Genomic DNA, 27168 nt, shown 5'->3' with positions numbered 1-27168 from the left:
ATATTTTAAATTGCACAGAGCTTAAACTACCTTAATAAAATACTTTCTTTCAGGGTAAATGCCTTTTCTGGAAATAAATAAATAACTTGAGTACATTTTTTGTTACATTTTTTTCTGGATGCATGTTTCAAATAGATTAAATGAGCACAGTCCTTGAAATTACAATCAAAATGGACCAAATGAAAATTCCCATAGTATTGACTTCCCCTTGATGTAATTTAAAATGTGTAAACTGCCACTCGAGGTAGAAGTGCAATACCTGACATTTAACCATTTGGCAGTCTTTTAGATATAGGTGAATTAATGCACTGTTGTTTGAAATGAAGCATAATACTATATATGTAATAAATTTTGTATGATACAAAACTTTACAGCAAGCTATTTGAATGTTTATTAAAAATTCTCAAAATGACATGGAAACATGTTTACTGTATAAATAAAAGTACTTATACATTAAGAGTGTACATCATTCAGTAATTTACATCATCATAAGTGGGGTATAAGTTAACCAGTACAAACTATCACTATGTTGCAATTGGGTCCATCGCAAAACAAAAATGATATCTGTTCACATTAATTATGCTAAAAGCATCAAAAAAGTGAACTGCATTTCTGTTACAAAAATCCTGGTAAAAGATTCTCTCTGTCAAGTGTGATTATAGGATTGTTCATTTGATTACAGTATAAAAGAATTGCCTGACAATGAAGCTGAATCACAGTGGAATACATGTTTCACTAGAAAAAAGGGTTCTGTGGTTAACATTTTGCAATAACCTGGGTCAAACTCTGTCTAATTTCACATGATTGTAGGTACCTTACATTTTCATATGCTAATGTGTGTTATTAAACTTCCTCAGGAAGATGAGAATTTCCAATTATGTTTGGTCATGGAAACTTCACAAACCTCCCAAAACCAAAGTGCACAGAAACATCTTTGTAAAGGAATGAGGGAATTAAGTGAAGAGTTCTAATACAGAGGGTCATTTGGCAGAAACTTTTAAGAATGATAGTGTATGTCATATTTAAAGTTTTACCTCAACTGTGAGTTCCCAAGTCAGGAAGATTATCATAACTGACCACGGAACAGCAAAACTTGGTAATGTATCACCTATAAATTAAGGTTCCAAGATCCTGGGTCATATCATCACCATTATTCAATATGAATCATTACACTATCTAGTTGCTTTTTCCTACAACACTTTTAATTATTATTCTGTATTGTTATGGCTCAGGTAATGTCCTCTCACATTAATAAATATATGTCCATGAAAAAGAAAATAACAGCCAGAAGACAAAAATATACAGAACATATTTTGACCCATTCTTAATAAACTAAGTGAATTTGACAGTAAATTATAAAAAACTGTCAATGTCAAAATAACTATACTTCCTTTCTATGATTTTTAAAAGTAAAAGATGATTTAAAATTATATTAATTTATAAAAGGGTTCCTTTTCCAAGATGGACTACCATCCATCTTACATCCTTCACAAAATATGGAGCTTTATAAAAACTGTATGTTAATTTGATCACCAGCCAGACTAAAATTATGTCAATTTATAGTCACCTTCAGGCTGGAAGATGTTCAGTTAAAGTGTGAGAAAAACATGTGGTTTATTAAATCTTCATTAAGAAAGACTTAGGATGTTTGCCAAGAAAGAAACTAAATTAATAATGACAGCTTATGCTTGGGATCTTAAATGCTAAGACCTGGTGACTATGCTTTACAAATTGTTGCAGTAAAACTACCCTGAAATGTTGCTGTGGTATCTCCCATATGCAATACCCCACATTACACAGAATCAAAAATACTTACTGGTTTACTAATACCAAAGCTACTCACTAATGTTGTCAAATAAGTCAAACTTATAATTTTGTAATATCTAAATAGAGGGATAGCTTACTTGATTTATAACTTTATAAACAGTTGGCATTAAATAACAGCTACTTGGTTTAACAACAAATTTAAAAGTTGGTTATTTGTTAAAAAGGTATTACTCCCCAAACCTAGATTTAGAGAAAAATGAAATTTCAGGTTATCTATGTTTTCACTAATGAAATACAAAGCAGAAGAAAAATCTGTTTATTTAAGAACTTTTTATTTCACAGTAGACAGTAAAATATATTGAAGAAAAATACAAACCACAAAAAAATTTAAAAAAGGAAAAACAATGCCTCCTATAGTTTTTTCACTATAGATTCAAATTAGGATAAATTTTTGTAACTGCAATTTTCTTCTTCACAGGCAAAAACCTAGGTTATATTTGATTACGTGATCAAAGAACAAATCCTACTACAGAGATGGCAAAATATCCAGACTTTCCCTTCTAGCTGACCCTCAAAACACCCATATCTACAAATAAAATTCAACAGTATAATCTGTATCTCTCATATAAGTATAAATAAGTTTATCTAGGCTTTAGTCATTTGGCCTCTTACACAATCTTTTTCTTTAGTACATTCCTCTAGTTTTCATTGTTAAAATTTAAGGTTAAGAAGTTTTGACATCAATTAATTCTGTGTCAGTATTCTACTACAGTGTACAGATATTTGCAAAGTGATAACTTTTCTAAAGTGATAACTTCTGAAAAAAATTCTATATATCATCTACCTACCTACCTGCCTATCTTTTCTTGCTTTGAACTATGAATTAAAGTGAAAACACATAGTTAAGTAAAAGATTAAACAAGTAGGAACAGAAAAAGCTCCAAAAGTTTTAATTTAAGTTAGTCCAGTTCACTTCTTCCAAGTAAAATAATTCACAGTATTTCTTCAGGTTCAAATATAAGGCATTCAAATTATCATGGTACCCTGCAAAAACTAATTACATAAGTAAAATTATCGCATGGTAACAATAAAATGGTTTTCAACTGATTACATCCCTTAAAAGCTTTTTAATAACTGGAAATGTTTAAGAGTTTCTAAGGCTTATAATTCAGGCCAGTATGTACTAGTGAGACTGCTGATTTTATGACTTCCATCAGTAAACATAACAAAAACAGAACCACAATCCTGAAACATGAAAGCACATGTGAACTATCACTTCCTAACAGCTTCAATTAAAAAAAAAAGAAAAACTAGAATCATGTTAACAGCAAACATTTGAAATGAGGAATGAAGAGCTTTATAAATTGTCATAGATTAAAATATCCCATCTCTCTGAAAAGTGAGATCTGCCAAAAGTAAACTACTCTGTGAAAATGATAGTTTTTAACCCTTAACATTTATTTGGAAGATAAACTGACCAAAACCCTGTCATGAAATTTTAAAGTACATTTAGGTTTAATGTGAAGAAAAATTGGTATCTGTACCAATTTTGAATGTTATCTTTACATTCAGATCAGAAATATAGAAAATAATATGGTACATAAAATAAATTACTTCCAGCATTTACACCCTAAATCACTTACTTTTTTTGGACAATTAAGAACACATTTAGAAAACAGTAACAAAGTGGCAAGCAAGATACTTACATCATCATACATTAAGTTCACACACCCTTGTTGCAAGTGATCTCTTCTCCTAAAGAAATCTTTACACAAAGAAATTACTTTTAATATTACAATTTAAAACCTATAATTTCAAATATATAATGTCTCCAGGTACAAAGACTCAACAATTTCATATTCATTTAAATCGTGATTTAATATTCCAGGCAACTGAGATAGGAAGGAAATGCCATAACTGAATTAAAACAATTTTTCACTATTTATATCAATAAATTTTAAAGACTTAAAACTGATTAGATGTAACAATGAATAAAGGGGAAGGGACATATAAAGGGGGTAAATGTTATAAGGAAGCAGCATAATATTGAATCAATTTTTAAAAAGTCAATACCTGTCAATGCTCGAAGCTTCACACAGCAAGCAACGTAATCATCAAAGAAAATTCTGCCATTCTTACTATAACGTTTAACAATAGCAGTTAACGTTTGAGGACTCAACCTATAGCCTAAAAAAAGAGATCAATAAAGTATAACTTCTTAAACTAAACACCAAAAGAACATAGCAATATTATTTTTTCATTAATGAAGTCATACAGTAGATTACCTTTCAAAGTCATTTCACAAAAAATATTAAAAATAAAGCACATTAATATTAAAAATAATCAAAAGGCTTCATTATTAATACTATTAAGGAGTACATAAGCATCACAATTCTATTCGCACTTTGTAATAAAGTAAAAGCTAAGGAAAAAAAAATAATTACCTTTCGTTTTTAAAATATATTTTGGTTTAAAATGTCTATGTATATTCCCTAGGTTTTAACCCTTCAATATTTCAGTTCTGTAACATTTTATAGTACCTAGAGAATATCAAAGCAAGCCAGGTATAGTGCCACACAAACCTGTAATCCCAGCTACTCAGGAGGCTGAGGAAAGAGGAACACAAATTTAAAACCTGGGCAACTAGAGAGATCCTGTCTCAAAACAAAAAATGAAAAAATGGCTGAAGATGTAGCTCAGGGGTTAAGAATTTGCTTAACATATGCCAGGCCTGGTTCGATCTTCAGTAATGAAAGAAAAAAAAAAAGAATATCAAAGCAAATACTCTCAGTGATCTTTCCTATCAATCAAATTCTACATTTCCCATTGACTCTTTTTATTTGTTCTTATTAGGTATACATGACAGTAGAGCGTGTATTGACATATTATACATACATTAAATATAACATTCTAATTAGGATCCCATTATTGTAGTTGTACATGATGTGGAATTACACTAGTCATGTATTCATATATGAACATAGGAAAGTTATGTCTGATTTAGTCTACTGTCTTCCTGTTCCCATCTTCCCTTCTTAAGGATCAATATGTTTACTCAAAAGGAGAAAAGGGCTGAGGATGTAGCTCTGTGGTAGAGCACCTGCCTAGAAATCCTAAGGCCCAAGTTTGATCCCTAGTCCCAAAACACCCAAAATGTATTCTTTCTTTTCTTCCAAATTTTTATTTTGTTTTTGTTTTTTTTCCCCACATAGATTTTATTATTTCTTTGGTTTTTTTATTCTAGTCCTATTGTCTCCAATAGGAGACACTGGGTACTCTTATCAAAATGTTTCTGATTAGGGCTGGGGAGATAGCTCAGTTGGTAAAGTGTTTGAAAAAAAAAAAAAAATGTTTCTGATCTTTCACCTCCAGCATCTTTTGTGTTAATTTTAAATTCTATACATACATTATTGTTTTATTACTTATCTCTTAAAATATACACAAAAAAACAAAAATTTAAAACAATGAGATAAAAAATAGAAGTATTAATTAATGTGTTATATTTGCTATACCCCTAGGATGGTCCTACAAATTTAATGAGGTGCACACACTTTCCTATGAACAGGGCTGGCCTGCTGTTATTGTCTATATGTTAGTGAATGGGTAAATTCGAAGAAAAGATTCCAATGTATTAAAGGCAACAGCAATTAAAAACAAATGTAAGAAGAGAATATTCCACCTGAATTTGCAATAATTTGTAACATAGGAAACTTTTAAAAAGTAAATTATAAAGTGAGAGAAATGGAAAAACATGCAAACTACTATCGTTATATGAAAATGCATGTGGATCTTCTGAAAATTATATTTATTTTCTAATTTGACTGCATAAAAGACCAAGTTTAATCCATTAGATATTAAGGCTCTATAAATGAACTATAGATTTTTATATGGCTAGTACTGTCAATAATAAATAAATTAAAATGTCTATTTATAACATAAAACAAAAATATCACTGGTTTGAGTTCTTTAAATTGTATTTGAGACAAGTCCATGTGCATTGAGTTCAGATTTTAATTTTCAAAAAGTTAACTTTCATACATTTTGATGATAAATAATTACAAATAAAAGTATGAGGGTAAGAAAAATAAAGTTACTTAAAACTGCATTAACTGTAAACAACTTAAGCACCTTTGTGTATTTTTACCTTTTGAAAGCAGACCAAGAAAGAACTTTAGCTTATTAGAATTGTGATTAAAATAAAGTTAAATTCTTCTGAAATATTCTAAAATGCCATCTTCCCATACTGAAGTATTATGGTACCCCTTGGGTGTTCTATATTACCAAGTGAAAAGGGCGAGAAAGCATGGTTTTGGGTGCTAAAAAACTAGACAGAAATTTGTGATTAAGATTAACTTTGTTCCCAAATTAGAGATCCTCCCCAACTAACCAAAGAATACAATATAAGTGTGAGTACTACCATTAAAGAATAAATTTAAATACACCCAAAAAATTTAGATTAGAATGGAAGATCACCTTTTTAAAAAAAAACACAGTTAATATAATTTTGTTAAGGTCTTTTGTCAGAATTTACCTGATTCATATGATCAAAGATGATCTGCGTAGATCGACAAAACTTTAATATTCTTACCCATGATAGCAATGGCTTGACTCAACTCATGATGCTCCACTGTGCCACTTCGGTCTTGATCCATGGTCATGAAGTTCTGTTTCCAGGCATTAAGAGCTGCCCAAAGCTCCTTGAATTCATTAAATCCCATTTTTCCTGTATAATCTCTCTGATAGTTTTGTTAATGAAAATAAGTTTTGGGACCTGAAAAAAATTCACCTGAGCCAAACTTTATATAATTGGCTAAAAAATAAGTACACATCTACAAGGGTAGCCTAAATCAGCATATAATAGATTTCTGCATAAAAATAGAAATGTCTAGACAGCTAGCAGGAGCTCAAAAATATTTTTAAACTCTCATTTACTAATTGGTGGTCATTTAAAACTAAAAACGAGCTTAATATTCAGAAAGCAATAACTATATTCTAGTATTTTCTATTTTCATTCAAGGATACATCCAACATGGCAATCATAATTCTGCAGGTTTCCAAACTGAAGGCTGAAAGACATTCCATATTTTAACTGGAATCTGCTCAATTTTATCTATGTAAAATTATGACAACCTTTATTTCCCAAAGAAAATATTTTGAAATTATCCCAAATACAAAATCACCATAATTAACAAACTTTTATTGAATTTTAAGCAGAAAATTTAATGTCTTCAAACTAATCATATGTCATGAGGGATAAGCAATTGTGAAATAACTGAAAATTACAGTGCTAGAGGTGTCACAGGTGTTTAAAGTACTTGGTTTTGCCTGGGATCTGGAGAAGGGAAGGGCTTCAGTCTTCCAATGCAAATGCTAACTGGGGTTTAAGTAGAAGTTTGACCTGTATTCAGAGATCACAAAGTGTGAAAGATTTAAGAGTACCCATAAGTGGCATGTAAGTACATCAGAAAGACAAACAAGGGCCAGATAATAACTTCTTCAATGCCACTCAAAAGACTAATTAAGGTCACTGAAGAATTTTAAGAAGCAGAAGAGAAATTCTAAATTTTCCATTCTAGAGACTAGCTTACAATGCATAGACTATAAAGTGAGATGATATAGAGGGAAGAAAAGCATTTGGTGGCTTATTACAACAGACTAAGGAAGAAAAAAATGAGCCTCTGACTGGTCACTTTCCCCCTTCCCCACTTCGAGGGGGAGGGGAGAAGAAAGGAAGAAGAAATCAACACAAGCTATCTTAAAGTCAGGGGTTGTAAGATATAGTAAAACTTTCACTTATATTACTATAAAGAGCCCACTAGATAAATTTTAATTGTTCTAATCCTTATCATAACTTCATCCAACCACTATACTGATTTATTTTGAGAAGAATAATTATTACCACTGTTCACTTAGGCCTAAAAAAAATCTTACTAGAAGAATGAATGAGTGGATAAATGATTTTTAAATTAATCAATTTCATCTTATGCTACTTGATGACATATTGCAAGTTTTAAAAAGAAAATTACACCAGCTAAATTTTAGACTTACTAAGGAAAAATTATGAAACATTCTACAAGTTAAAGTAGATGATTTTCATGAAACAATAAAGTGCCACTGTTAGAGTTGTTGGTAATAGTATTTTTGAATTGACAATACTGAATGAGAACTCATTAAGAATCAGGTAGTGGACTGGGGATATAGCTCAGTTAGTAGAATGCTTGTCTCGCAAGCATGAGGCCCTGGGTTCAATTCCCAGCACTGTAGGAAAAAAAAAAAAAAAAAAAAAGAATCAGGTAGTGAATGTTTGTGATTTCACATAAGCATACTAAATGTATAACAGTCTCGGTTTTGCAGATGAAGAAACGTAGGCCCAAAAAGATAGCTACCCAAGTTCATAAAGCTAACAGAATGATCATGTCTGGTATCCAATGTTCCTTCATTTAAAAACTACTGGGGAGTGGGTATTAATATTAGAAATTTCTGGAATAGTATTCTACCTTTTTGCCAAGTAAATAATATCTGTTTTGCTTTAAGATTAACTTGGCATATATTCACAAAGTGGGAGAATCTGAATGGATGACAGATAATAAGTGGCAAAAATTAAACAGACAAATAAGCACATCTTCAATCTGAGAATAGAATCATGTAAGGATGACACATTTTTGACAAAGGGTAGAGAAAATTTTAGTTCAAGAAAGTTGACAGGTTTTTACTTTCTCTCCACAACCCACTAGAATGGGTAGTCATTTTAAAAGATAAAAACCTGTAGAGAAAAAGAGAATGAGAGAGGAAACAAAAGGAAAAGACATTGTAAGTTATAAAGTCAAAGGATGTGAGTTAAGTAATGTTTACTCAAAATTAACAAAAGCTCAGAAGCAACATAGTTACCTTAGGAAAGACTCCAAGTATCAAAAATTGAATGGGCAGTACTTCTGAAAATGCGTGCAAATGTGGAGATACAAACAGAATTGTGTGAATGTCCACATAAGGAGCATTTAAAGTCCCTAATCCCCTCTTGGTTTCCATTTGGTTGGAAGGTTCTCATTCCTGCTCTAAATCCAGCAGAATTTTATTCTCCAGTCTACAGTCTCTAGACTGTAGTATATCAGGCACAGCTCGAATGAGTTATTTACTAAAAATAAGGTAATTAACTGAATATTTACAAAAGTTTTGAGGAACTTGTTGAGTCCACTTCATCTCCCTTGCTGTCAGAAGATAAACTGGATAACCACCCACAAAAGAAATCCCTAAGGATACCGACACTCAAAGTTATACAACAGAAATGCCCAGATGAGAAACCATGCACTGAGGTCCATGATCAAACTTAACCATGATGTCAGGACTTGTGGTCAGCATTTTAGCTAAATATGAGCAACAAAAGTATCATCAAGCACCTGAGAAAAGACAGGAAAGATAACCAAACAAACTGGGGATATAAAAACAACTTGTAAGAAGTAACAGTAATGAGGGAAGAAAAAATCAAGTATATTAATAGTCTTTGAGAGATTAAAAAGAAAAACATGACAGTGAAAACAAAAGACTCAATAGATGTTTTAGAAAATAAAGTTGAGGACATTTCCCAAACAGAATAGAAGAAAGAGAAAAGTAGAAGACCTAGTTAAAATAACTTGCATTACAGAAAGAGAAAATAGAGAAAACATTGTTGAAGAAAGTTACCCAGAACTAGAGTAAATAAGTTTCCAGACTGAGCACAAGCACTGAGTTTTCCACACAATGTCACTAGGCAAATCACTGTGGAATTCCAGAATACTAGGAACAAAGAGAAGAGCTTGCAAACTTCCAGAGAAGAAAAGCAAATCACAAATGGGCTGTAAATGAAAAGATAAAACAACGATGGAAGCTGGAAACAATGAAGGAATGCCTTTAAAATTCAAGATGAAAATGATTTGTAACCTAAGACTCTGTACCTGACCTCAAATCACTCCATTCTGAAGATAGAATGAAATAATTTATATATATAATGGTCCTCAAAATTATTATATATATATATAATAATTTATATATATATATATGGTCCTCAAAATTTACCACCAATGAACTTTTATTAAGAAGCTACTTAAAGATAAATTTCATTGAATTAAGAGATTAGAGTTTTTTTTGTTTTTTTAATGTGGAAAGCAATGTGTCAAGAGATTGAGTGAAGGGGTCAACAAACTCAAGAAGGAAAAGACAGCTCCAGAATAATGCTGAAAGAAAGCCAGTATGAGAGTCACACATAGAAAACAGAGCACAATGGAAAGTTCTAGGTGATGAGAAAGATAGAATACCCAACTTCATTAATTTCAGGAAAAACAAAAAGTTACATAAAGAGGAAAAGTAATCATATATTTTCAAAAGACACAGTTATGAACAGTATGTACATACCAAAAAAATACTGATTACCTAACCAAAATTAACATACCACTGTATTGTGTGATGGGAGAATGGGAAGTATTCTGTATGGAGGGGAGGGACAGGGTCACTTCAAGGTTGAAAGAGAGTTTAATCCTCTCAATTCCAGAAGAATCATCTAAAAAGAGGCCTCTTCTATCTGTAGTTAATGTTGAGAAGAAAGGAATGTACAATGAATAGTTTATATTCATAACTGGACCATTTGGCTGAACCATCAAACTCTTCATGTGCATGTATAAACTGCTATGAAAATTTTAAATATATTTTAATTATGGGGACACGAAAATTAGAAAATGAAGATCTTATTCTAGTTTCAAGAAAAGAGGGGAAAAGATCTTACGAGAATAAGTTCCACTAATTCCAGACTGTGTCAAACATTTCTGAAGTTCTTCAGCATCCACTTCACCATCCTGTTAAAAAATGATAAACTTATTTAATGTGTAGTTATATAAAAGCCTATTAAAGGGCTGTGGTTGTGGCTCAGTGTGAGGCACTGGGTTTGACACTCAGCACCACATAAAAAAATAAATAAATGAAATAAGGGTATTGTTTCCATCTATAACTAAAATTTTTAAAAATTTTTAAAACATATTAAAATGTTAATTAACCATGGCAGCTCAAACAGGAAACATCCATTTCTCAGAACAGTGCAAATTCTAAAGAGCATTATTGACAGCAAAGGTGTATTACAGAACATCATGCAATGAATCATTTTCTCTACTTCTGAAAAATAGCACACTCACTCTGTCCTACATAGTTCTAAACAATATACTGTGGAAGTCATTTAACCACTTTTTAAAATAATTAGAAAAATCCCTAATTTTTTTTCAAAAAGTTCTCAAAAAACATTCCCAGTCATGTTCATTTTGGGAAGGAACTATTTCTAAAAGAAAACTTCATGTTGAATGCTTACTGGCAGGGAAACATATCCTTTTGCCATCTCATAATTACCTCTAGCAAAATTTTATAGTCCCCTACATTGTATTGCTATTCCAATTAGTGTCCAAACATTCCTGTTTGAATTTATGGGAAATGACAATAGAAATGAAACAGAGTATTCTACTTATGTTTCATACCTAATCCTATTTTCCACACAAATGTACAGTAAAGTAATTCACTTGGAAATATCACATACATTGCTACACATGCAAACTAAGAGTTATGAGAAAAGATTAAGAAGGTAAATTTAAGACATGCTTCCTAAAAATCAAGAAACAAAAACTTAAAAAAAAAAAAAAAACTTTTAAGTACTTAAATACTCACATTCTACCAGATCTTTGGCCATGAACCCCTAAATACAATGCCAAATAACGGTTCTAACAGAAATTTAAAAATACTGAAAAGAGTCTTCTCAATGGAGCATCCTTAAAGTACTGCCAACTAAGAGTATCTGATTGCTCCTTCCTAGGTTCTGCATGGTTTGGGTATCTTTATTAAATTTTATATTCTATAGCCATAAAAGTATACTTTAAGAAAAATTACCCATTTCTTTAGACTTATAGCTAAATTACAAATATTTTCAAGTTATAGGAACTTTAGAAGAACTTTGGGGCACATTTTATTTAACCAACATTTATCCACCTCCCTATTAGAAGTCTTGAAGTGACTGCTTCAAATGACTATTATATTACAAACCTCTTTCCAAAACTATATGTTCTGAGCAAAAATGAACAATAAAACACCCTACTAATTAATTTGGAGACCTGCCACTGTCAATACCACCTCGGTGAAATGACAGACACAAATGCCATGCTGCTGTCAATATGGCATACTAAATTTTAAGAAGAGGCAAAGGTAGAAAGTGACTTTTCTTTCTTTTTGATAAATACAAGTAAAAACTAAATAAAATTCATGTGAAGAAAAAAAAAATGTCTTTTAGCACACTGAAAGTGATGTGATTATAAATTATCTTTTTCCTTAACTCTTGTTAAGTGGGAAAACGCTATTCTACTTTAGGATTAAATTAATGAGAAGTTACTAAGCCTTCTGAGTTTTTTTTTTTTTTTCCATTAAAAAAAAAACAATGTATCATGCAGAAAACACAAAGAATGCAAAGCATGGAATGAGCATACCATACAAACTTGAAACTTTCAAGAAAAATTTGAGTGTGCTGAAAATTTACACCAATCCAATTAAAAAGAAAAGAAATAAATCCTATATGTCAGATGATATTTTCTATTCAACCACCAGCTTGTTCTGTAACATTTTACACAGAAGTCCACCAGCCCATACCAAATATTTCTCTAAATTCTATACTTTTAGACAATGAAGAAGGAACTGAAGGGTGTGGAGATTCTTTGCAGTGAATAGAGAAATCAGACGTGAAAAATTTGAAAAGATACAAAGCAAAATTTATTGCAAATTTTAGTTGAAAAACATGAAAGTTATTTTAGTATCATTTTTATGAATTGAATGAAAACTAGGAAACAGCTCACTATTTCTTCTCCCACAAAATAAAACAGCTTTAAACTCTTGCATGCACATTTCTACGTGCTCCCTTATTTGCAAAGGCCTAAGCTTCCCTCACACACTCCTCTGTCTAGATAGATAGAACCTAGAAAAAGTCAACTTATATGTCTTGTTCTTCAGAAGTAAATGTGTATTCTTCCTAAGAAAAACTAAATTTACTATTTTACCAAAGTTGAAAATCAGAGGCTATAAAATGCAGGACATCGTCCATTAATTGCCTCAAGAAATGCCAGTTAGAACTCTGATATTTTATCTGTTTTTTTTTTTTTTTTTTGAGACAGGGTCTTGACATGTTGCCCAGGTTGGTCTCAAATGATCCTCCCACTTTGGTCTCCTGAATAGCTGAGATTATAGGCAGATGCAGTTGTATCCAGCTCATCATATGAAACTTTTATGATAGATATAAGTAAAGTCACTGAAATATAAAATCCTTTCCTTCCGGTTACACCGTGCAACTAGATACTTGGGTTTATCTTCTAAAACTAAGCAGACTTAAAAATGATTGGTAAACTCGTCTGTATTTTAATGTTATAAATGTAAATACTCTTGTATTGGCTGTAGAAGCTTTACAGACTCAAGTAGAGTCAATACCAATATGGAGCAAATGCAAGCAAAGGATCAGATCCTGTCTTTACTTAAAATCAAGAAAAAGAATTGGCTGCATTGCTCATCACTAACTTTTTTTGGTTAATTTTGATTTTTTACAAATATGTATTAAAGTATGATTTATTGTAATTACTGTTTTTTAAAACCCTCTTAAATTTTGCATTGCAAGTTTATTGCCTGAAAGTCACAAGACGGCTGCTGTATAAGGATTTAAATTTACTTTTAGATAAGCTGTTAATCAATTATTTCAGGATAGTTAAGAGCCCATTCTTTCCCCTACTGATATGAAATGCTACCTTCATCATATACAGAATTCAGGAATGTCTTTAGTCTACCTGTTTATTTTTAAAGTTATATTATCACTATTATGCAGTCATTTGCCACATAACAATGTTTCACTAAACAAAGACAACATACACACTAGTAGTCCCAAAAGAGTATAATAGAGTTGAAAAATTCTATCACCTAATGTAATCATTTGGTGAGTCTCCATGTGTAAAAGGTTTGGCCCCTAGTGTGGCACTACTAGGTTTGGCACTAGTGTGGTAGAATCTTTTGGAAATGGAGCCTAGCAGAAGAAAATCAGGTCACCCAGAATATGCCCTCAATGGTGACTGTGGGACTCTGATGTCATCCTCTATCTGCATCCTGACTCAATATATTAGTAGTTTGTTCTGTTACACAGTACCACCAGATGTGCTTCCCTGGCCAGGGACCCATGGTAATGTGACCATTCAATTCTAGACTGGAACCTCCAGAACTATGAGCCAAAATAACTTTATTCTCTTTATAAGTTAACTGCCTCAGGAATTTCATTACAGTAATACACAAAGCTGACTAATACATCTGGAGTTGTTTTATATGTCATAATGTCAGAGCACAATGCATTATTCACATTTGCTGTGATGCTGATGATATATACAAACATGCTGTGCAGCCAGTTGTATAAAAGCATGGCACATACAACTAGGAATGGTACAAAATATTTGATTATGAAAATAAATGACTATGTTACTGGTTTATATACTTACTATCTATATTTCTTAATCATTATTTTAGAGTGTACTTCTTATATATTAAAAAATGTTTTCTGTAAAACAGGATGCCATATTACCCTGGCAGTAGCCTCATACATCTCATGTTTACTGTGTGTCTTGATTACATCCAAAGGCCACATGAAATTACTGACTTACCACCTATGCTTCTATAAGTACACTCTATGTTTGTACAAAGATGAAACTGTCTAATGATTCAGAATGTGTCCCAGCAGTTAAGCAAGGCATGACTGTGACTATATTTTTTATGATTCATTAGTATCAGTATATTTTATTTTGATTTAATATTTATTCTCAGTGATATGATCTCCTAAATAAACTTTAGAATCACTTAGGTAAGTAGATAAACAAACATAATTTAAAAAACTTAGAAATTTGATTCAAATATTACTTGGAAGAAATCGCCATCTTCTAATATTCTTGTGTCTCAAGAAAAAAAAGTGTCTTGTTTCTTCTCTGCTCTCACACTACAGTCAACACACAGAAGTCTTCTGACACAGATGTATGGGGATTTCTCCCCCCATGGTACTAAAGAAACCAATTCTGAGGCAGATACCAGGTAGGTGTCCTCTAGTTCAACGCAGTTCTTACACTATGGACCTAGAAATAGTACCTGATCCCACAGGCATTCAGTCTCCAACTGTACCCACTTTAGACCCAGTCACTATTTCCAGGCTTCCAGAACTTCTGACTTACCCACCTACAAGTTGGGGTTCCCATAGGTCCTTCTTCATGTTTGATTATTTGGTAGACTGGTTCACAGAACTCAGGGAAACACTATATTTACATATGTGATAAAATATATTTTGAAGGATTCAAACCAGCAACCAGATGAAGAGATGCATAGGGCATGGTCTGGAAAGGTCCTGAGCCCAGAAGCTTCCATCCCTTGGAGAGATGAACAAGAACCTTCCATGAACTGCCACACACTTAACTACCAAGCAGCTCTGTGAACCCCATCTTTTCGGGTTCAGACTTCATGGCATCAGCATGATTGCTAATAGACTAGGTAAGAAAACCCCACAAGACCTGTCTTTTTACTCTGCTTGGCCTCTGTGCAGCATTCCTTCCTTCAGGGTATAGGAGGGAACTGCTCTGGAAAAGAGTCTTATGAACTCCTGTCAGGTAAGGTAAGTCAGAGAATACAGAGAATTTCGGCTACATCAGAAAAGGGAAAATTTCTATGATTTGCCTTGGGGAAGAGAAATCCTAGTTTCTATGCCCTATGTCCTGTCTCAGGGAAGGACTTATGAGCTAAGAACTATGGCAAAAACATATACAAAAATATAAATAAATATTTATATGTGTGTGTATATATAATTATTACAATTATATAATATACATACATATACAAATATATATCACAATTGTATTCTTTCCTGTTTTGAATACTCAAAAATTCTTTTAGAAAAAATGCAACTGATAACTCATAAAAATGGATGTGATACATACTTCATTTAATTCCACTTGAACTTCCACAAGATAATGAATATAAAATTATTTTAAAAGGAATAAATGGTGGTATAGTAAATAGTAGTTGTAGTAGGAATAAAGGAAAAAACTTTACCTGACCACATAATTACTTATTGTTACTAATATTTCACATGCAGAACTCATGTACCCGAATTGGCAGGTATTATGATCCTATTGGTCATAATAAAGTCTGCCTTTTAAATATTTATTCAAATTTATTAGAGATTAATAACATGATAATACCATAATATACCATTAAGATAATAATTTCTGTAATATTTTTGTTAAAGATAGAAAAGTATGTCCTCACATGATTATATGGATAATCTTTTTGAAAAACTGCACAGTCATATAAATAAAAAATCACTAAAAATGATATAACTTCTGTGGACAACTTCAATAAATTTATGATATTTTGAGGTGATTTCCTATTACACTGTTTGACATATTTGGGTTTCAAATTATATGCACACACATGCATACATACACACACTTTTTTTTAATGGAATGAATAGCAAAGTTAAAAATATTGCTACTTAGATTATATACTAATTGCTGTAAATATCTCTTACCTTTCCTCAAATTTGCAATATTCATCCTCATTTGCTATAAAAGGATGTTCAAGCTAAATGTAGTTAGCTTTACATTATCAATCACTCAAATGCTTCTCATTGTCAAACATAGTGAAGGAATTATTAAAAAGATTTAAGTAAGAGTAAGATAGTTCAAAATAAGAAAACATCTAAGTACTACAATACTTACGTTTTGGTGATATACTTAAATACTAGTAACAGAATCCTTTGTCAAAAAATTTCAGCAAGAAAAGTGTCTTAGTCTGTTTTCTGCAGCTATAACTGAGGCTGTGTAATTTATAAAGAAAGAGGTTTATTTTTGCTTATGTTTCCAGAAGCTCGGAAGACATAGGCATGAGCTCTGTTTTTTTTGCAAGGGCCGGGTGCTGTTGGCAAAAAAAGCAGAAAGGGCAAAAGTGTGAAGACCAGAGATAAGTGTGCCCATCATCCTTTGATGAAGATGCCCTAAAGGCCTCTTAAAGGCTCTACTACCTCTCAATACCATTGCACCAGCATTTACATTTCAGCATGAGTTTTGGTGAAGACAAACCACATCAAACCACAGAAGATCTTCTACTATGTAGAGAAGAATTAGATTTTTCCACTTTGAAAATGTTTCCTCTTTCAGTCAATAACTATAATATATCAGGTACTCATTCATTTCAAGTGACTTTTAAAAATAAAATAATGGTGACTGTCCTCATCTTTAATGTCAAGAACAAAATCAGCCTAGATAAATTTAAAACTAAGTTCCAAATGCATTTAAACTGATATACTATGTGAAATACTTGACATTTCTTTTGAATACCAATCATTTTTAAAACTAATATTTGTGCAATAATTTTAGCATCTTACCTGTCCAGCAACAGCAGTGAAATAAGACCACATGGCATCATCAGCTGAAGAATAATTGTCTGAATATGCTGGGTACCCAGAGTAACCACCAGGAAACATGTTTGGACCTGTTCCTGGCACCTGCATTCCTGGCATCTGACCACTAAAATTTCCAAACTAAAAGAGTAAAAGAGAAGATAAATAATACAAAAGTTATCCATTATAATTGACTGCAAAGAAAATATTTATTGAAAGTCCACTGAAAAGTAAAAATATAGTTACCAAAAGCTTCCAGACATAATTATCACAAAAGTTTAAGCTACAAAATGCTGCATACCTAACATTAAGACACAGTTCATTATCATTTGTTATCCAGCATTAAAAGAAGGTTAAAAAAAATTCTAGGCACTAAGAACTTAATTCAACAAAAGAATATAAGGTATAAGTTTTTAAAGTGTACCACCATCATCATTGAAATAAATAACAAGTAAAACATGTAAAATTTCACCTATAGTAAAACTAGGGATTATACATCAAGACACATCACATACTTAGAAGAAAATGTGGTCAATACAATGAACCTGTGACCTAATCATGGGAAACTGCTTACAGCTCAATTACCCTCTCCACCATAAAAGATTTATTTTTCAAAAAATCAAGATGGCAAGAAAAAAATCCAGAGTGATAATCCTAATAACAGTCATCTCTAATACTAGTGTGAAAAAATAATAATACTGTTGAAATGATAAATTAGGCAGTTAATATTTTTTGAAAGCTTTTGATATCCCAAGTACTACTCTAGGTACTTACCATTGATTATGTTATTAAATTTTCACAACTCTATGAGATATGAAAGTATGAGATATGTCCTTTTTGCAGTTGAGGTTCTGAAACTTCAAGATTTCCTGAATTGGTAAAGGTAAAATCGCTAGTAAGAAGTAGACCACATATTCAAATATAGTTATCCTTAGAGACGTGTGGATAAATCCTATCCACATTTATTTCCTGCTATGGCTACAGTTTCTCTCTTCTTTATTTTTCACTTTGGGACATGGTATACACTTTTAATACCTTAGAAAAGCATTTTGCTCAGTACTTTTTAAGAGTCCTGAGGAGGAAGAGGTAGTAAGGTTGTGCAGTTATCCCATTTTAAACAAAAATCTTCGAGACCTGCATCTTTGAAGGATGCACAGAGATGGCAAAGGCAGAAAGAAAAAAGAATTTCAAGTATGAGGGAGAAAAAAAGAGGCATACTAAGCAGGAACCTACAAGTATTTTGAATAGGATCCATCAAGGCAAAGGTCTGGGGAAATGCATCCAAGAAAAGTGGACAAAATGAAGAATATGAAGCAATGAAGTAGAAAACATAAGATAGTCAACATTAAAACAATATGTTGAGCTGGGTATAGTGGCACATGCCTGTAATCCCAGCAGCTTGGGAGACCGAGGAAGGAGAATTGCAAGTTCAAATACAGCCTCTGCAACTTAGTGAGACCCTGACTCAAAATAAAAAAATAAGGGGGATGGTGTGGCTCAGTGGTTGGACACATTAGTGTTCTTTAAACGTTCTGCTTCACTATTCCTAAACATGTTTTGAAAAAGCATATACCTTTTTCCATATTTTATGTTCATATACATAGTTTTTATTGTACATTATACTATTATACATATTATGAATGCGATGTCACATGTAAATACTGACATTTAAAAATAAGAAAAAGTTATTTTATAAAAAGAAAATAAAATATTATGATAATTTTTAAAAATTATTTGTTAGTTATTTATTTAAAAATAAAACATTCCACATAACTCTTTGGAATGTGTCCATTGTCATCTATGAGCTATAATGGTTAGATAACTGCTCCCATCCACTCATTTAAAAATCATGAAATGATTCCTTCTACAATATATACAATTTTGCATGGTTTTTTTTGTTCGTTTTTGGTAACAGGGATTGAACCCAGGAGTACTTAACCACTGAGCCCCAGCCCCAGGCCTTTTACTATATTTTATTTTAGAAATAGGGTCTCCCTGAGTTGCTTAGGGCCTCACCAAATTTCTGAGGCTGGCTTTCAATTCCAGACCCTCCTGTCCCAATCTCCAGAGCCCACTGGGATTACAGACATGTGCCATCAAGCCTGACTAAATTTTGCATTTTCTTTTTATTCTCTGAACTCATTTTTACTCTTTGAACTCAAAAATATTTGTAATTTAAAAATTAAAAATTTATTTTCTGTGACCAACATGAGAAGTGAAGAAAAATCCTTCAGATTCAATTATAATTTTTAGTATACAATGAGTATGATGAAAATAATACAATTTTGATATAAAAATTATTATTAAACAAGTAAAAAATTATTATAAATGCATTTCAAAAGATGAATCATTTACTGGGTCAGATAAAAGGATACTTTCAAAACAAACAGGTCTAACAGCTACCATTTTCTATTTTTTATATATAAAAATATTAATAAGGTATAGATTGATTATACTTAATATATTTCATAAAACAATATTAACTATCTCATCAATATACATGTAAAGATATAATGCATATTTTACCCTTAGATTTTATCCAATATATCTTAAAAGAGTTCCACTGAAAAGCATTAACTTTATTAATCTATACTGCTTCCTTTGGTTAAAGGGTTTTTTTGTCCGACCTACTAATAAGGAGTTAGAGAATAGCTGTGAAAAGTTGCTTGTGTTTGGTTAAGTAGAGAAAAGCATTAAATGTTTAAAATATGTTCAGAACTTTCCTTCCATTAAATACAAGCACTCTGATAAAAATGAGGATAAGGAAGTGGCAAATTCTTTCGATGAATATTTTATTACTATCTTCAATGTGCTCTACCACATACACGAAATCATTAGTAAAAGTTTCTAACCAGAAACTTCAATCTAATTAAAATATGTAGAAAGTAGTGAAATTTCAAATGCCCCATGGTTTCAAGCTATTTTGATTAATTTTGAAGGAGATTTTACTTTCCTTAGGCAATTTAAACTTCCTTAGTAAATTTAAGGACTGAAGGCAGACATTGGAAACTGGAAGATAACAGAGGGAATTCATGCACCTTTTCAAAAAAATCAGTTTTAGGAACGAGTATGTGTCCAAAGTTGAGGGCCTGTAAATCCATTATCTTAAAAAATGATTCCCACTTAGTCTCAGGGATTAGGATTAATTCCTTTCAAAAGCACTACCACACACCAATGTCAGTTCTTCTATTAAAATTAACAAAACACAATTTCCCTTTTTAGGAAAAAAAATAATTCAAATAAAAATGGAAAACAGGTTACCTTCTGCCTGCACCCTAGTGGACCTTCCCACACTACCACTTTGTATACACAAAGCATGCTCCAGGCACTCCGAAAATTACTGATAGAAAGGTTGAAGATTTGGATTCCTTGTCACAAGATACTACAATTAAGACTTTCAAAGGCGATGGAGAATAAACAATAACATAAGAAAGAGTAATCTTCACACCTTCAAAAACAAAGTCTAGAAAAACAGATTGCCCTTGGAATAATAAAAAGTATAGGGGTATTTGGAGTACATTTGAATGTAAGGAATTTAAAAATGAGAAGTGGTAAGAAAGAAATTTCAGGAAGAGAATCTGTAGCAAAACTGCATGGGGCAGCGGGGAGAACCCTAAAAGATTATTACCAAAGGAGAAGGATGTTTTTGTTCATCCATTCCAGGAAAAGAAGTTTCAAAAACACACTTCACATGCAATGTCACATTGAGGGTCGAGCCCTGGGGATCCCCAAGGACCGGAACACCTGCAGTTCCACATTAGTCCGCCCAGCCCCCGCTTCCAGCGCCACCCACGATTCTGCTCCAGGCTGTCTAGTACCAGTCACCAGAGAAGGGCTCAGGGGCAGTGGGCGGAACCGCACAGTGGCACCGCCCGCCCGGGCCATACGCCGGGCACCGACTGAGGCCGTGATGAAGTAACCAGGACTCACCCCTCCTCCGTATCCCGGGTAGGCCATAAAGAGCCGATCGAGTGTCACCCACGTGTCACTCTTCTGAGTTGGCGTTCGCCCTGGTGCGAAAAGGGCAGGTGCAGGTGCAGCTCAGGCTGAAAGCCACCCAGTCCCTACGGGTCGCGTTCACGCCTTCAAGCCCGCCTCCCTGAAGTCTAGCCCCCGCCCTGCCTAGTTCCGATTGGCCGAATCCTGCCTTTCGGCGCCGGTACGGCGAGAGCCCGCCCCTTCCCGGAGTCTAGCCGCACCCTCCTCGGCTCTGATTGGCTATCAGGTCTCTGGGAGCCGAGTTCATGCCTGTTCAGCTCTTATTGGCTCACTCAAGTTCTTAACCAACAAGCATTTTCTATAATTTCCTACTCTCTCCCGAAAGGTTCTCTAGGCCACCGTTTCCTAAAGTTTCTTTTCTCCTTAGAAAACCAAAACCGGTCAGTACATCTACTCAGACTCTTTTGAGCTTGGACTTCAGTCATCTTTGAATTTCAAAATATGCAGTTAATAATATTTGCTTTTGTGTAGTGTTTATGTCACAGCAGAACGTCGAAGCCCCAAAGGGAGTACTTCTGTAGTAAACCCTACTTGACCCCAAATTTAGGAGTCTGGCCACAATTGTCAAATGCAGAAAATAAAAATATAGGATATCTAGTTAAATTTGATTTTCAAGTAGTGTATGTCCCAAATATTATACTCATATATATTTATATTTAATTTTTTTTTGCTGCTTATATATCAATAATGCAGGTGTCTTATACATTATCTGGCAACCCTACCGGTGACTCAAACTTTGGGAAACAAATGTTCTTCCTAACTTTATATACCAGAGAATATCTTGTTTTTTATCACTTGGTAAAAAGTTAATTTTTAGTTTCGATTTATTAAGTAAATGACAAATCTGCTTTTTTCTGCAATGCAAATGAAATTTATAGCTCTGAGTTTAAAAGAACAGAATAGCCATAGATTCAGTTTTAAGACAAAACCAAGATGATGATATTTCTAGTTACTGCTGAAGAATAAGAGAAGAGCTAACATATTTTGTAATATAAGGATTCAAAAAAAGCGTTAACTATTAGCACATGAAATCAGTCTTGCAAAGCTTAACTATTGTTTAGCTCCGCCACAGAGGAATATCTTGGACATTGTGAAACAATTTTACTAGGAAGAGGCAGAGAGAAAGGAAGATTGCAAATGGACAGGCTACTCTTGAGAAAGTGTCAGTTCCTCTGACACAATAAGAAATACTTAACCAATAAAGTGAAATTACTGGGATAAATAAATAAGTAGAGAGGAATGGTAAATCCTACTTGGTAACAGGAAAGAATGTATGATTCATTAAGGTGTCTAGTGATAATATATTAGAAAGCAGAACAAATTGTTGCCAAGCAAATACACGGAATTAACCATATATTTAAACAAGTACTTAGAAATGATTATGTATATTTACTCTGTTGGTCTAAATCTAGGATCAGAACGTTCAGGCATCTTCATCAAAATAATCATACTGATGCAGAGCATTTGTGCATAGTGGGTGTCAGATTTACATGAGTCTCTTGCATTTCTGCACGTGCAATTTTAAAGATAATGTTTTTGTCCAGGGCAAAGTTTGGAAAGGTTTATTATTAGCCCTTTTAGAAGACAGTACTTTCCTAAGTATGCAGTTCCTCCAGTCTGGTGACAAACCCACTGCATCGCAGCATCCTCCTGACAGCTCCACTTTGCCTGGGGGAATTTGCTCAAGCTGCTTTGGTGCTTTGAGTAATAAAGTCCTTTATCACTGAATCAAGCATCTGGTGCCTTCTGCCAACTTCTCTGAAACTTCATTAGCTTGCAAGTTGGGTAAAATATTAGATCCTTTATAGATCCTGACAATGTATCTCTTCCTTAGAGAAAGGGCTACTCAGGAAAGTTCCTATCATGAAGATAGATACAGAGAAAACGTTGAAAACCACATTCTGCAGATCTCACTCCCTAAACTTAGTATTTCAAATTATGTTTCAAGAATAAAAAACTCGATGAGATGACCCTGGAGTTTTAGAATAAAAGTAATGATAACTTGTCTACATGAATCAGTTTATTTGGTTTGAACAATAGCATTTTATGAAAATGTAATGCAGACAAAAATTTTAAATACTTTTCTTTCAGAAAATATTTCATTATCCTATAAAATAGCTGTTTCTGGATTGAATTTTATGTAGTAGGCATTGTTTATTGTGAGGTGCTATTCCTCAAAACAACCCTATGTGGCATGTACTATTGTTAATCTTATTTTGTTAATGCAATAAGTACAGTAGCAAATTGTATTTCATTTGCCTATGGTTGTGCAGTAGAAAAGTAGAGATTAGAACCCATGCAGTTTGGCAACAGAACATGATCTCTTAGTGCATTTCTCCTTCTCTGCCTATCTCCATCTTTAGTATTTCAGATTTAATAAAAATTATTTATTATTTACACAGGAAAAGAAGAACAGATTTAAAGAATAGAAAATGACAGTAGAAAAAAATATTTAGAGAAATAGGAAGATGCATTGTTCTGACCAAGTTTAACCAATTTAGTCACTTCTTTTACGGAGCATACATGCTTTCTGGTGACCACAAGTCTTACATGATTATGTTCACTTATGGATTTCTTCTGAATCATGGTGGTGTTGGTCTTATCATAAGTTTAGATATTCAATTAACACAATTACTAGTACATTATAAACACTAAATTAATTCTGGTTCTCTTCCCCATCTATTGCCACCATCATTTTTTTCTTTCTATATTAACGGAGAGTGGGGATACAGAAAGGAGAAATAAGAGTATATATCTTACCGCCTCAGCAAACTTTAGTTGCAGTCAGAGCCTACCTCTTTCATATAAGTCAATTTATACTAAATACCACAAAAAAGACCTGTCAGCTAGTAAAAACCAACATCAATGGAGTTTACTTTTTGTCACCAAGAAGATTCATTTACATAGCAGAATTCATTTATTCAACAATGATTTATTGAACACATATAAAGTAATGCTATTGTAGATGGGCAAAAGTCTAGCAATGGGAGGTGGCAGATGTCCATGCCCTTGAAGACCTTACATTCAAGCAAGGAGAAAAGACAATAGTGAGTAAAGATAATACAAAGATGAGAGAGTGTATGAGAAGATGGTAAGGGCTATTATATAAAAATGGAAACTAAAGCAAAATTAAGTAGAGAGAGAAGACAGAATAGGTTGCAGTACTTAAGAGTGATGAAGGTTAGCCTCATTATAAAGGTGAGATTTGAGCAAAACCTTAAAGGACATGAGTAAGTCAGACATGTAGGTATGAATTGGAAGAGTGTTCTAGGCAGCACTAGAGCTCAGGTCCTAAAGCAGATGCCTGCCTAACCTGTTTGAGTAACAGTAAGGAGGGCAGTGAATCTGGAGTAGATGGAACCATAGGTCAGAGCAATTACAGAGCAGAGATTGGAGCAGACCATAGGAGTCTTATAGACCACTTTGAAGACTTTCCTCCAAGATCTGGATGAGGGAGGGAGCTGAAGGTTGGAACCTAAATGGAACATGATATGACTTCATCTGGAAAGGGTTACCCTTTCAGCTATGTTGATAATAGACTGAGACAAGGAGATCTTTTAGCAATCTGTTGATATTCTAGAGTTGATGGTGATTTATCAGTGTAGCAGTTGAGATGGTGAGAAGTGGTAAGATTACTGTTCTATTTTAAGGTAAAACTGCAGGGTTTACAGGTGTTTTCAGATTTGCTCTTTAATGACATGGTAAAACCTGTAGATGGCACTACTTGGTATGGGCCCAAGTATTAATACTAGACATGTTAAATTTGAGATTAGGTAAAGAGGTCAGGTATGGTGTTGATCTTAGAGGATACTAGAAGTCAACAGCTTGACTGTCAATGCTGCCTACCAGCCTCCCAGTATCTGCATCTTAATGGTTTGTGTTATTCTCCACTGCATATATAGAAACTATAGAGAAATGATAACTAACTACTTTTTAAGGAGTGGGAGGTTTATTCCAAAATGACTCTAAAGGGAAGACTAATTGTTAATGCTACTAGTGAAAGTGAAGGGTGCCTGAGAAATTAATACTTCTTTGGTATCACTAAAAATTAATTACTTTTAATTAATTAATTGATGTGACCCATGAAATTAATAAATAATAGAAATAACTTTATAACTTAATGGATTGAAGATAACAGTCAATTGCATGTGCAAAATAATTGTGGGCAGCTCCCGAATCTATTTAGCACTTGAGAAAGTGTACAAAAGGTATCTCAGTCAGTTCAGGTGACCAGAACAAAATACCACAATCTGGGTAGCTTAAAGAACAGGAATTTATACCCCATGTAAATTTATGATTACACAAATGGTATGCCTTTACTCCATGTACAAACAGAGAAACAACATGTATCCCATTTGTTTACAATTAAAAAAAAAAAACAGTATAAAAAAAAAAAAAAGAACAGGAATTTATTTCTCACTGTTCTGGAAACTGGAAGCTTAAGATCAAGGTGCTTGCAGGGTCAGTGCCTGGCAATGACTCAGTTCTTGGGTTGCAGATAGCTGCCTTCTTCCTGTGTTCTAACATCACCTTGTGCTTGGTAAGTGAGGATTCAAAGAGAGGAGGCAAATTAATTTCTATTGGTTCTCTTCTTACAAGGGCATTCATTCCATCAAAAGGACCCCATTCTTATGACCTCATTAGACCAAATCTCTTAAGGTCCCCATCTCTAAATCCTATCACATCAGGAGTCAGTTTTTAAACAAAAGAATATGTGCGCTGGTTGCAGTGGCTCATGCCTGTAATCCCAGCAACTCAGGAGGCAGAGGCAGGAGGATCAGGATCGAAAGTTCAAAGCCAAACTTGGCAACTTAGCAAGGACCTAAGCAACTTAACCAGACCCTGTCTCTAAATAAAAATATAAAAAAGGCTGAGGATGTGGCTCAGTGGTTGAGCACCCCTGGATTCAATCTCCCATACCAAAAAAAAAGAATTTGTGGAGAGATACAATTCAGTCCACAGCACACAAAATCTGAAAGGTGAAGAAGAATAGATACTTTGTCATAATGTCCTCTGTTATGATGCCACCATGGATCCACCCTAGTATTTATTTATCTGTACCATGCTAAAATGTATTACATGAATTTATTGAATTGAAATACATGCAAAAATTATCAAACTTGCTCCAGAAATTATTCATTGTGTTTTAACACGGAATAATGAAGATTATATATGTACTATTTGCATAATGCATAAGAATATGACAGTATAAAATGAAGTCATTTTATTTCATTTATAAAATGACATTTTAGTATAAACCCACAGTAGTTTTCATTAACTACCTAAAGGTTACTGTCCAACAGTAAAGACAGAGAGAAAAGAATAAACTTTTCAAATAAGACAAAAATGAATACTCTTCACCATTTATTACCTTGACCAATCAAATGACAAAATGACCTTTCTTTAGCTAAGCTTAACCAAATTTTCTATTTTTGTTTCTAGTAATTTAGTCTATTGGCAGAAGCACAAACTTTACAGTAATGTAATAAACAGTGCACATATGAAAAGCATCCACAGAGCTCTTTGAAAGGTTCCTGATCATATCTATCCTTACTTTATTATTGATCCCTATTAAGCAATTTGTATTAAATGAAATCTTCTTGAGAAATTTTGATCACAATATGTGTCGACAACTAATACCCAATAAGAGCAGAAACACTATAGCTACTAACCTCGATAAAGTAATATGTTATTCAGGCAACATGGGAAAAATTGTCTTATTTAAAAATTTAAATCAGTTGCATGCTCATGAATATTGTTTAGATTACATAAACATAATATGGTTCAATAAGCTCACAAAACTGACTTTAGAAATATATAAACTAAATGTCAACTGAATACCTTTTTGTTGGTGCTTATTGCTTTTATTAGTAACTTGCTTAAGTATAATGTGAATTAAAGAGAGAACTCCTATTACAAAAATTAAAAATAGTTTCATTTAAAAA

The 27168-nt window shown here is 33.0% G+C and overlaps 1 protein-coding gene across 2 annotated transcripts; it reads right to left on the bottom strand.

Moving 5' to 3' along the window:
* Nucleotides 1-2077: 2077 nt before the first annotated feature.
* GCA (grancalcin) lies at nt 2078-21332 on the bottom strand. Of its 2 annotated transcripts, none has more exons than XM_079132963.1 (8): nt 21155-21332; nt 17210-17365; nt 10520-10589; nt 6790-6833; nt 6356-6503; nt 3841-3954; nt 3474-3532; nt 2078-2820 (listed from the first exon to the last, which is right to left on the bottom strand). In XM_079132963.1, the coding sequence occupies exons 1-8, from the start codon at nt 21179-21181 to the stop codon at nt 2794-2796; spliced, it is 645 nt and encodes a 214-aa protein (XP_078989089.1). In that variant the 5' UTR covers nt 21182-21332; the 3' UTR covers nt 2078-2793. The 2 variants fall into 2 exon arrangements, with proteins under 2 accessions (XP_078989089.1, XP_078989088.1); XM_079132962.1 differs by lacking the exon at nt 21155-21332 and adding an exon at nt 20853-21126.
* Nucleotides 21333-27168: the final 5836 nt, after the last annotated feature.

Source organism: Sciurus vulgaris (genome assembly GCF_902686455.1).
Source record: "Sciurus vulgaris genome assembly, chromosome: 3".
Taxonomy (NCBI): domain Eukaryota; kingdom Metazoa; phylum Chordata; class Mammalia; order Rodentia; family Sciuridae; genus Sciurus; species Sciurus vulgaris.
Note: the sequence above shows the minus strand (reverse complement) of the source record. Positions and strands in the feature narration are given on the sequence as shown.